Source organism: Syngnathoides biaculeatus, chromosome 17, assembly GCF_019802595.1.
Source record: "Syngnathoides biaculeatus isolate LvHL_M chromosome 17, ASM1980259v1, whole genome shotgun sequence".
In the NCBI taxonomy this organism is placed as follows: domain Eukaryota; kingdom Metazoa; phylum Chordata; class Actinopteri; order Syngnathiformes; family Syngnathidae; genus Syngnathoides; species Syngnathoides biaculeatus.
The window spans coordinates 4968317-4981447 of NC_084656.1; the positions used below are offsets into that span (position 1 = coordinate 4968317).

At 41.5% G+C, this 13131-nt stretch overlaps 1 protein-coding gene and 1 long non-coding RNA gene across 4 annotated transcripts in view; one reads left to right on the forward strand and one right to left on the reverse strand.

Annotated features, from left to right (window-relative positions):
- Window positions 1–7291: 7291 nt before the first annotated feature.
- LOC133490816 (spindlin-Z) overlaps window positions 7292–13131 on the reverse strand; it is a 31466-nt gene continuing 25626 nt past the window's right edge. For all 3 annotated transcript variants that reach the window (XM_061801348.1, XM_061801350.1, XM_061801347.1), the window contains one exon: window positions 7292–8546. In XM_061801348.1, coding sequence (XP_061657332.1) covers window positions 8347–8546 — 200 coding nt within the window. In that variant the 3' untranslated portion in view covers window positions 7292–8346. The remainder of the gene's footprint in view (window positions 8547–13131) is intronic.
- Window positions 8498–13131, forward strand: part of LOC133490817 (uncharacterized) — a 29316-nt gene continuing 24682 nt past the window's right edge. The window contains exon 1 of the long non-coding RNA XR_009792290.1: window positions 8498–8575. This is a non-coding gene — a long non-coding RNA (uncharacterized LOC133490817). The remainder of the gene's footprint in view (window positions 8576–13131) is intronic.

Sequence of the window (13131 nt, forward strand, 5' to 3'; positions counted from 1 at the left end):
TGAAATTTTGGTACAGATTCAAACAAAAATCGTGGATGGTAACACACATGATTTGCCTTTACGGGCCACATAAAATCATGCGGTGGGCCAGAGATGGCCCCCGGACCTGCTAGGGGTATGATCCAGCCTGCAGGATTAATTTGAAAGTGAAACATTACAAAAAAAAAAACATTGTGGTGGTGAATACTACAGATAGTTTTGACAATGCTTATGCTTTCTTTAAAAAAAAAATGCAATAGTAATTCCTACGTCTTCATAAGTTGATTCAACTTTAAAGTGCAATAGTTTACAGTTCCAAATACCTGTGAAATAAAGTTTTGTGCCTGAAAATACAATCACCATGACCAGTTACTATGCACATTCTAGATGACAAAGGAAACTGGTTGTTTTGTAAAATGATTAAAAATAAAACCAAATATTTTCAGGTCCATTATGAGTTGCTTATCCTCACAAGGGTCGTAGGAGTGCGGGAACCTATGCCAGCTATCATCAGGCAGGAGGCAGTGTACACGCTGAATTGGTTGCCAGTCAGTCACAGAATATTTCTCTAATGTGTTTGATTGGTTTTGCATTCAAATAAATGTAATGTTGTGTATTATTACATCTGGTATGATAAGGTTTTAGTGCCCGGCCCTGGACATTAATTTTAGATTCATATAGGCCCTGAATTATAATCGCACACCTGCTCTACAAACTTCTCTAATCAGTGGGTCGATCCGAGCACTATTTGCATAATTATCCACTGAAGATAGTCATCTGTGCCTTTGCTTGTCATAGAGGTCACTCCCAGCAGCCTTTTAATTTTTTTTTGTTTTTTGCTTTTGATCCTGGACAGCCACTTTCTCATTAGAACCTACTGCAGCTTTCCCATACACATTTTGAAGACAATGTGTTGAGCTCTTCAAAGGCAGGTCTCAGGAGGTGTGGATGGAGGATCACCTGCTCAAAGGTCTAGCACACCAGCTAAATCCCCAGACCCAAACCCCATTAATAACCTCTGGAATGGGAACATTCTACCTCGAAATGATTAAATACAAGAATGCAGTTCTATCAACTGACAGAACACCATACTGGAAAGAACACAAATCACTTTTTTTCATGAACAATAAAAATTAACATACGTTTAATCATACAAAAACAAACAATTACAAGGCAGGATGATAGAAAAAGCCGTGTCCTTCTGACATCAACAACAATAATAAGGAATTGCAAAATGATCCGATTGCTTTGGACAGAACTTGTTGCCAGTCACCAACTAAAACAGTGCATGTTGAGATGATCAGTATTCTCTGTAAGGAAAAACATTCCATATGCACATACGTGTCTTGGAGTGTTTCTTTGTCTGTGCAGTTATGAATAATAGGCGTCATCTATCTGCTTTGACAACTATCGACATTAAGGGAAGTACACAAACTAAAGGTTTGACATTTGCATGGCGTCTGTACATGCATTCAACCAAGACATCCCATAGGCTCAAGTCTTCTTTACGTCACATTTTATTCTGCAGTATACATTTTAGATTACAAAATGTTTTTTTAACTGCAAAATATATCCCAAATTAATATATAGAATGTTAGCTTGCTTTATTTTGTAATTACAGAGCAAAAAACTATTAAGACTCATTGTTTGAGACATTTACAGCATTATTGGTGGTAGGAATGATTGACAAATCAAATGTACAAAAACTATTGTCAGTGTTATGGGAAACCTTTGGTTGTGAGTAAACACAAAATAAAATGTCAAGAAACATTCCCTGGTAGATCATTGTGTTCCATACAGTACATCCTGGAATACAAACAACTTTCTATCATATCCATGTTGTGGACCTGACCAAAAAAATCTCACATAAAATTACTAAAAATCTTATTGTTGTGAATTAAAAGAAACTGACAGACTTAAGAGTTCAGTGAATGTTTTTACCCCCCGTCCATATTCCCATTTTTTTGCAGTTTCCACACTTGAAGATTTTCGACACAGCGTATCCTTACTATGGTCACAGGTATGCTGGAGCCTATCACAACTAACTTCAGCCGAGGTGCGGGGTACACCCTCAACTGGTTGCCAGCCAATTGCAGGGCACATAAAAAAATTCACTAAAATGGACAATTTAGTCTTCAATTAACCTACCATAGATGTTGTAAGGATGTGGGTGGAGTACCTGGAGAAAAATGCAGGGACAGATAGAACATGCAAGCGGGTTCAATAAGGGACCCGACTGTGTGGAGTTTGCATGTTCTCCCCATGCCTGCGTGGGTTTTCTCCGGGCCCTCCGGTTTCCTCGTGCATCCCCAAAACACGCAACATTAATTGGACGTAGGTGTGATTGTGAGTGGGACTGATGTCTGTCTCCACGAGCCCTGTAATTGGCTAGCAACCAGATCAGGGTGGAACCCGCCTCCTGCCTGTTGACAGCTGAGATAGGCTCCAACACTCCTTTGATTCTTCTGAGGATAAGCGGCTCAGAAAAGGGATGTTTTATTTATTTATATATATATATATATATATATATATATATAGATATAGATATATATATATACACACACACACACAGTATATATACAGTAAGTAAATAAGTATTTGAACACCCTGCTATATTTCAAGATTTCCCACTTCTGAATCATGGAGGGGTCTGAAATTTTCATTGTAGGTGCATGTCCACCGTGAGAGAGATAATCTAAAAAGAAAAATCCAGAAATCACAACGCATGATTTTTAAATTATTTATTTGTGTGACACAGCTACAAATAAGTATATGAACACGTGAAAAAAACAATGTTAATATTTGGTACAGTAACCTTCGTTTGCAATTACAGAGGTCAAAATTTTTCAGTAGTTGTTCACCAGGTTTGCACACACTCCAGGAGGGATTTTGGCCCACTGGTCCACACAGATTTCTTGATCAGACAGGTTTCTGGGCTGTCGCTGAGAAACACGGAGCTTCAGCTCCCGCCAAAGATTCTCTATTGGGTTTAGGTCTGGAGACTGGGTAGGCCACGTCAGAACCTTGACATGCTTCTTTCGGAGCCACTCCTTGGTTTTCCTGGCTGTGTACTTCGGGTTAATGTCATGTTGAAAGACCCAGCGAGGACCCATCTTCAATACTCTGACTGAGAGAAAGAGGTTGTTTCCCAAAATCTCACAATACAGGGCCGCGGTCTTCCTCTCCTTAATACAGTGCAGTCGTCCTGTCCCATGTGCAGAAAACCACCCCCAAAGCACCCCCACGCTTCACAGTAGGGATGGTGTTCTTGGGGTGGAACTCATCATTCGTCTTATGGTTAGTGGAATTATGATCAAAAACTTCCATTTTGGTCTCATCTGACCACAAAACTTTCTCCCATGACTTCTCTGTATCATCCAAATGGTCATTGGCAAACTTACGACAACTTTGACATGTGCTTGTTTAAGCGGGGGAACCTTCCGTGCCATGCGTGATTTCAAACCATGACGTGTTAAGTGTATTACCAACAGTCACCTTCTCACCCAGCTCTTTTAAGGTCATTGACCAAGTCCTGTCGTGTAGTCCTGGGCTGATTCCTCACCTTTCTAAAGATCATTGAGATCCCACAAGGAGATATCTTGCATGGGGCTCCACTCCGATTGAGATTGGCCATTATGTTTAGCTTCTTCCTTTTTCTAATGATTGCTCCGACAGTGGACCTTTTTTCACCAAGCTGCTTGGGAATTTCTCCATAGCCCTTTCCAGCCGTGTGGAGTTGTGTTGCAATTTTGTCTCTGGTGTCTTTGGACAGCTCTTTGGTCTTGGCCATGTTACAAGTTTGAGTCTTACTGTTTGTATGGGGTTGACAGGTGTCTTTATGCAGCTAACGACCTCACACAGGTGCATCTGATTCAGGATAATACATGGAGTGGAGGTGGACTAACAGGTCTTTGAGGGTCAGAATTCTAGCTGATAGGTGTTCAAATACTTATTTGCAGCTGTATCACGCAAATAAATTGTTTAAAAAAAATTATAGTTTGTGATTTCTGGATTTTTCGTTTTAGATATTACTGCAAAGGTACTCAGAGAGGCAGGCAGGAGAGTACTTGGGGTGCCTTCTGGTAGGAAAGGGGAGAAGGAGACTTGGTAGTGGAACCCCAAAATACAGGAAATCATCCAAGGAAAGAGATTAGTGAAGAAGAAGTGGGACATGAAGAGGACTGAGGAGAGGCGGAAGGAATACAATGAGATGCGACGGGCAAAGATAGAGGTGGCGAAGGCTAAACAAGAGGCTTATGACGACATGTACACCAGGTTGAATATGAAAGAAGGAAAAAAGGATCTCTATAGTTTGGACAGACAGAGGGATAGAGATGGAAAGGATGTGCAGCAAGTAAAGGTGATTAAGGATAGCGATGGAAATACATTATGTTGACTGTGGTATGCTAAGTAGATAGAAAGAGTAATTTGAGAAGTTAATGAATGAAGAGAATGCGAGAGAAGGTAGAGTTGAAGAAGCAAGCGTGAATGACCAGGAAGTGGCAATGATTAGTGAGGGGGAAGTTAGAAAGGCACTGAACAGAATGAAAAATGGAAAGACAGTTGGACCTGATGACATACAAGTGGAGATATAGAAGCAATTTGGAGTGGTGGCTGTGGATTTTTTTGACCTAATTTATTCAATAGAATACTAGCAGCAGAGACGATCCCAGAAGAATGGCAGAAAAGTATGCTAGTCTCCATTTTTAAGAAGAAACTATAGAGGAATAAAGATGATGAGCCACACAATGAAGTTATGGGAAAGAGTATTGGAGGCTAGACTCAGGACAGAAGTATCTGGGAGCAACAGTATGGTTTCAAACTTAGAAAGAGTACCAGAGATGCATTATTTGCCTTGAGGATGCTCGTGGAAAAGTACAGAGAAGGTCAGAAGGAGTTACATTGTGTCTTTGTAGATCAGAGGCTAGAGAAAGCCTATGAAAGAGTACCAAGAGAGGAACTGTTGTACTGCATGAGGAGGTCTTGTGTGGCGGAGAAATATGTTAGAAAAGTACAGGACATGTATGAGGGCAGCAGAACAGCGGTGAGGTGTGCCGTTGGTGTGTCAGAAGAATAAAGGTGGAGGTGGGACTGCATCAGGGACCCGCGCTGAGCCCCTTCCTGTTTGCAGTAGTAGTGGATAGAATGACAGATGAGGTTAAACTGGAAACCCCTTGGACTTTGATGTTCGCAGATGATATTGTGATCTGCAGTGAAAGCAAGGAGCAGGTGGAGGACCAATTAGAAAGATGGAGGCACACAATGGAAAGGAGAGGAATAAATATTAGCCGAAGTAAAACAGAATATATGTGCATGAATGTGAGGGGTGGAGGAGGAGGAATGAAGCTCCAGGGAGAAGATATCGCGAGGGTGAATGACTTCAAATACTTGAGGTCAACAATACAGAGCAATGGAGAATGTGGTAAAGAAGTGAAGAAACGGTCCAAGTGGGGTGGAAGAGTTGGCGGAAGGTGTCTGGTGTTCTACGCGACAGAAGAGTCTCCGCTAGGATGAAAAGCAAAGTTTATAAAACAGTGGTGAGGCCGGCCATGATGTACGGATTAGAGACTGTGGCACTGAAGAAACAACAGGAAGCAGAACTGGAAGTAGCAGAAATAAAGATGCTGAGGTTCTCGCGTGGAGTGAACAGGTTGGATAGGATTAGAAATGAGCTCGTTAGAGGGACAGCCAAAGTTGGATGTTTTGGAGACAAGGTTAGAGAGAGCAGACCTCAATATTTTGGACATGTTCAGAAACAAGGGAGTATATTGGTAGAAGGGTACTGAGGATGGAGCTGCCAGGCAAAAGAGTGAGAAGAAGACCAAAGAAAAGGTTGACGGATGTTGTGAGAGAGGACATGAGGACAGTGGGTGTTCGAGAAGAAGATGCATGAGATGGGCTTAGATGGAAAAAGATGACACGCTGTGCCTAACCCTCACGGGAGAAGCTGAAAGGAAAAGAAGATTATCTCTCTCACAGTGGACATGCACCTACGATGAAAATTTTAGACCCCTCCATGATTTCTCAGTGGGAAATCTTGCAATATAGCAGGGTGTTCAAATACTTATTTTCGTCACTGTATATATATATATATATATATATATATAAAAAATTATGCAAAAAAATTAATTTAAGAAGGGTCCACTATTCTTTCACAGCACTGTATGTCTAGTTTAAATGCAGAGATTAATATTAGGAATCCGCTTAATACAACTCGAAAAAAGTTACTCAACATCTTTCATTGACTGTCCCAGAAAATAGTGTTTGTTTTGTCTTTTGTAACCACTTCCTTGGATTTTAAGGTGCAACAAAATAGTTTTCTTTGAATTTCTACACTAAGAATGCATAACTGTCTTCAAACATGTTTAACTGGAGGAAGCGCAGATATAATAATTATCACAGTATCATAATGATAAGTGTAAGTCACAAACTACACTACAAAAAAACGTTTAGTTTTGTTTTTGTTGTTAAACTCCATCGACGTTTCAGCAAGTACACAAAAGCATATGCAAAGGCTTAAGTGAAATCCTAACGAACACAGATTGCAACACTTAAAAAAATGCACATCAAGAAGCAATTTGGCAATATAAAATCAAGGAAAAAAATATTTTTTTTTTAAAATCACAGTTTTTATCTGCAGACATCTTGAAGGTTCCGTCAATCTTGAATAAATATTCAGTTGTGAAATGGTCTCTTTTTTTTGTCTTTTTTACATGTTGCTTGCCATGTTCTGTACAAAACTTTGCTTTTGTTGTTTGGGATTATCATCAGGTTTGATCTTTATTCTTAACGTTACAAAAAAAAATAATCCTCTCCTTTTCCATTTGACAATGTAGAAAATTGTCCGACAGGCCAACTTAAGAATCACTGGTTGATAAAAGCCCATTTCTGGCAGGGATGTTCAATTAAATATATTTTAAAAGTTCCATATTTTAGCTATTTAGATGTTCATATAGTGACTAACCTGGAATTAGTATAAAACTGTCAATTTAACTTCAAAAAGCATATTGGATTTGTCACACAAGTGTCTGGAAAAGGCTCATTGACTGCTACTTCCGTTTGACGCAGTCTTGTATCCGTTTTTTCCATATTTGGCTAAGACCACCCCATTTCCTCCAATTGGTTATCTCCATGTAGAAGACCTACTTCTGTGAGCACACGTTAGTTATCTTGACAGTGCTGTTTCGGACCAGAGAGGTAGGTGGAGATCTTCGCTGGCGACGTAGATAAGCTTGAGAGATTCGGATGACCTGATTTCAGGCTTCTCAGCAGAAAAATGTGTAGAAATCAAGAATGCGTGAACAATTTAAATTCATATTTCACCTGTTTACTGAGGCATTGTGCAGCCAATACTGCATCTCAAATGCTAGAAAAAGTGGGTTTGGCAAAATACCGGCCCTCTAAATGAAACATACTGTACCTATATCCAAATAATTTTTTTAAAGATTGGTCAAGGGATATCTTGAAATTATGGTATGATCCGCGCAAATAAGGTTTATATAAATTTTTACAACTAAAGAAAAACACAAAGCCATCATTTTAACAATGGTAAACAAAATTTACAATTACTAAAACAATGGATTGTTTTACTATTAGGTGACACTGTTGTGTGCATACACATGCTTTTTTCAGAAGAGTGAAAATCGGTTACATGGAAGTGCAAAGGGCTTTGAAAATGATGACTGGACCTACAGTACATATATTCTTTTTGGACTTTGGTTACACATCAATTCCCAAAAAATGTAGAAAGTTTAATTAGAAACAAAAGTAGTTAACATAGTTTCAGGCTTGGGATATCACGATTCAGATGTGTGTTCTTTTCATGGCCTTAAAACTGCATTCATATGGTCAGAATAAAAGTCAATAACACGCAAATGTGACGGATAATGATGAGGTTGTCTTTTTTTGTGTCAAGATTTGGAAATAATACAAGCTGCATGTCCTCTTACTCAGAGTATGTGGACCGTTTTTAACTTGCCTTTTACACCAACAAACACTGCTAAATTGTAGCTTCTTGTAGCTGGTTAGTTAACAAAAAAATACCTACGATGTTGCTACATTGATGCCTACCTAACCATAATGGAAATCAGTGGAGTTCTACAAGTACAAGGTCTTAGTTTCTCAATCACATTGTTTTTCAAAGTAGTTAAGCCTGAATTACGTACTGTATGTTGACATGATTGCAGATTTGCTCTGCTGTCTTTTGGTCTACTTTTCAGAGTATACAATAACTTGATCCCTTTAAAAGGGCTGTATTCATTAAGGGCCTGCAGAGCAAATACTGGATCAAGCGTATTTCAGATGTGTCAACGTTTGTTGTGTTTTGTTTCTGTCCTGGGATGAGGGGGCCAGGATGTCTGCAAAGTCTTATGAAGTTTTGACCAGGTCATAGACATAAATTAGATGGTCGTCATCAAACTTAATGAAGTATACAGAAGGCTTGGCCTCCACTTGATGGATGACCATGCCTGTTCGTTTGCCTCCGTCCTCTTTGGCATACTCCACCTGTTTGCCCACCAGACTGTCCACCACCTCACCTGGTTCCCTCTCAGCTGGAGCACTGTCATCTACAGATAGAAGGAATGACAAACAATAGGTAAGACAAACAGACTGAAAATGTGTCCTCAAAATCATCTTGCAGGAAGTGAGAAGAAACTGTGTAGCACTGGTGTCCAAAATACAGCTCATGGACCAAAATTGCACCGGTAGCGGGGTTAAGCATCATTATGAGAATTGTAATTATCACGTACGACATTGGTTATAACTTTTTGGACGTAATAAATTTATTTAATTTTGAAATGCAATACTCATACTCAATACTAATTTTCAGTTCCAAACACCGATGATTCAAAGTTTGTCCAGAACACCAGATGACTGGTTAGCACATCTGCCTCAAAGGTTTGAGGATCAGGTTTAAAACATGTACCTGACTTTGTGGACCTTGCATGATCTCCCCATGCCTGTATGGGTTTTCTCCGGGTACTCTGGTTCCCTCCCACATGCCAAAAACATGCATTTATTGAAAACCCTAAATTGTCTGTAGGAGTGAATGTGAGTGGGAATGGTTGTTGATTGGGTGGCAACCAGGCTGTACCCCGCCTCTTGCCCAAAATCAACTGGGATAGGCTCCAGGATGACCATAACCCTTGCGAGGATAAGCCGATAACAATGGGATGGATGAAAGTTGTCTTTGAATACAATCACAGTGATCGGTTTTTATGGACACATACAGATGACAAATGTGCCAAGACCCATCTTTTCTGTAAAAGGAAAGTAAGCTTTGTTTTGCATTATAACAAAGGGAAAAATTTAGACCACATTAAATTCTTCAGTCCGTTACATTGCAGCCATTTGCTCAACTCATTTTTTCTTTAATGTATCCACACCACCATATATTTACATAAAAATAGAATTGTTTAATTGTTTGGCAGTTTTATTAAAAAGAGAAAAACTGAACTATCACCATAAATATTTGCTTTGCTTTGACCCTCATATTTAACTTGGGTGCTGTCAATTTCTTCTGATCATCCTTGAGATGGTTCTACACCTTCATTGGAGTCCAGCTGTGTTTGATTCCACTGGACTTGATTAGGAAAGCCACAAACATCTATATAAGACCTTACAGTTCACAGTGCATGTCAGAGCAGATGATAATTGTGAGGTCAAAGAAACTGGGTGAAGAGCTCAGAGACAGAAGGGTGGCAAGGCACTGATCTGGCTAAGGTTACAAAAAAATGTTCTGCTGCACTAAAGTATCCTAAGAGTACAGTGGCTTCCATAATCCTGAGATGGAATCAGCGGAGAAGCGCATTGGTGAGAGAGGTAAAGAAGAAGCCAAAGATCACTGTGGTGATGCTCCAGAGATGCAGTCAAGAGATGGGAGAAAGTTCTAGAAAATCAACCATCACTGGAGCCCTCCACCAGTCTGGGCTTTATGGCAGCATGGCCTGACAGAAGTCTTGCCAGAAAGCCCACAGAGTTTGCATAAAAAAAAAACAAAATCAGAATAAGCTTCAGCACAAGGAATTTGTCTCCGGCAGTCGGTGCAGTCCTGTTGGGTAGGGTGGTCCCGAGAATCTGTTCATTGGTTTTGATTGTCCGTTGCAGTCGAAGTTTGTCCCTTTTTTGTTGCAGCCCCAAACCAGACTGTGATGGAGGTACACAGTACTGATTGGATGAGAGCTGTGTCGTACTGTCTCAGCAGCTCTTGTGACAGGGTGTGCTTCCTGAGAAGCCGCAAGAAGCACATCCCTTACTGGACTTTTTTGAAGATGAGGTTTATGTTCATCTCCCACTTCAGGTCCTGTGAGACTGTAATTCCCAAGAAGTTGAAGGTTTTGACGGTTGACACAAGACAGTTGGACAGCGTGAGGGGCAGCTGTGATGAAGGATGCTTCCTGAAATCCACAATGATCTATACAATATTTAGAGTGTTCAAAACCAGGTTTTGTTGGCCACACCAAAGCTCCAGTCTCACCACTAATTTTCGATATAAGACCACAATAGAAGTTTTTGGCCTTAAACCAAATGTGTGTAGAAAACCAAGCACTGGTCATCACCTCTCAATACAGTCCCATCAGCGGTAGCAGCATCATGATGTGGGAGTGTTTTTCAACACGACATAATAACAATCGGAGGAAAGATGAATGCAACCAAGTACAGAGATATCCTGGACAAAAACCTTTTCAAGAGTGCTCAGAACTTCAGACTTGGCCGAAGATTGACCTTCAAAAAAGCCAATGACCCAAAGCACACAGCTAAAAAAATGAAGGACTGGCTTCAGAACAACTCTGTGACAGTTCTTGAATGGCCCAGCCAGAACCCTAATTTAAACTCAATCGAGCATCTCTGGAGGGACCTGAAAATGGCTATCCACCAATGTTCACCATCCAACCTGGCAAAACTGGGGAGGATCCTCAAATCCCAGCGTGAAAACCTGTGACATAATTCCCAAAAAGACTCATGGCTGTAATAAACTTGCGCACCTATGGCCCCATCTGATCACTTCCTAATTTGCTTAATACTTGCAGTACATAAAGGCAATAACTTAAATGTGAGAACCTTACAATGACAATAGCGAAAAAGGGGACCAACGAAGCAAAGATAGAACTTCAATCCTGTCTAGACTGAAAATTCAGCTGGCAGCCCTGATAAACATGTCACATCCTATATAATTTTCTGTGAAAAGATGCGTGGACAATACCAAGAAAGAAATTTCGCACTTTCAATAACAAACTCTGGTACACTGCAAAACTTGACCAACTTAGCCAGGTCGAAGAAGACACACATTGAATTGGGGACACACTAGAAAACACCTGACTACAAAACTAATGCAAAGACCAATGATGCAGTAAATTGATAAAAAGGTGTTTACCGCTAATGACTCTAATCAGTCTTACATGCATTACATTTGCCAATTAATTACAAGCGAACAACACCCCAAGATGAGGACAATAAAAGACTAGCCAATAACTTCAGCGTGGATGGATATGAAATTTAAGTCGATTAAGTATGTTGGGATTTATTGGTCTAGCTAATTTGAGATTAAATAAGGCTGCATGTGGCCACTCAACTACAATTCGTTTGACAGCCCTGACATTCAGTATATTTAGTCACAATTAATTCACTGAGGATGCTTGTAATCTCAGATCATATCTTCTCAAATAAATGTTTGGAAATGCCATTAATTTATTCCAGCCTCGCCATAAACCCAACAAAAAAAGGAAAATAGCACGCTGTAATACTATATCGGGCTATAATTAATGATTATTTTAACAACAGTCCATCCATTCATCCATCCATCCATCAGCTACCACTTTACCAGATCGGGTCACGGGGGAAGTAGCTTCAGCAGGAATACCCAGACTTCCCTTTCCCCAGCCACTTCTTCCAGCTCTTCCGGAAGTATCCCGAGGCGTTCCCAAGTCAGCCGAGAGACATAGTCTCTCCAGCGTGTTCTGGGTCATCCTAGGGGTCTCTTTCCGTTGGGACATGCGCGGAACACCTCACCAGGGAGGCCTCCGGAAGACATCAGATGCCCCAGCCACCTCATCTGGCTCCTCTCAAAGCGGAGGATTAGCGGCTTGACACTGAGCCCCTCCCAGATAACCGAGCTTCTCACAGTTTCTCTCAGGGACAGCCCAGACACCCTGCGAAGGAAACTCATTTCGCCCGCTTGTATCCGGGATGGCGTTCTTTTGGTCACGACCCACAGCTCATGGCCATAGGTGAGGGTAGGAACGTATATCGACTGGTAAACTGAGAGATTCGCCTTTCGACTTAACTCCCTCTTTACCACAACGGACTGATACAAATTCCGCATCACTGCAGTCGCTGCACTGATTCGTCTGTCGATCTCACGCTCCATTCTTCCCTCACTCGTGAACAAGACCTGAAGATACTTGAACTCCTCCCCTTGGGGAAGGATCTCATCCCCGACCTGGAGAAGGCACACCCCCCTTTTCCGACTGAGGACCATAGTCTTGGATCTGGAGGTGCTGATTCTCATCTAATCTCAACTGCGACCTAAGGTGTCCTGGTGCCAGAAGGACGTGAATACCCTTATTCCTGAACATTGTGTTTGTTATGGACAAGCCGTGATGAGCACGGAAGTTTTTCCCAATCACGCACTTCCAGGTCTCACTGTCATTGTCCACGTGGACATTGAAGTCCTCCAACAGAATGACGGAGTTGCAAGAGGGGGCACTCTCCAGCACTCCCTCTAAGGATTCCAAAAAGGGTAGGTACTCTGCACTGCCGTTTGGTGTATAAGCACAAACAACAGTCAGGACCCGTCCCCCTACCAGCAGGCACAGGGAGGCTACCCTCTCATCCTCTGGGGTAAATTCCAACGTACAGGCCCCGAGCCAGGGGGCAATAAGTATACCCACACCTGGTCGGCGTCTCTCCCCATGGGCAACTCCAGAGTGGAACAGAGTCCAACTCCTCTCAAGAGGAGTGGTGCCAGAGCGCAAGTGGTGCGTAGAGGCAAGTCGACCTCACGCACCAACTCGGGCTCCTTTCCTGCCAAAGAGGTGACATTCCATGTCCCTAGAGCTAGTTTCTGTAGCCGGGGATTGGATCACCAAGGTCCCCGCCTTTGGCCACCGCCCAACTCACATTGCCCCCGACCCCTATGGCCCCTCTCACAGG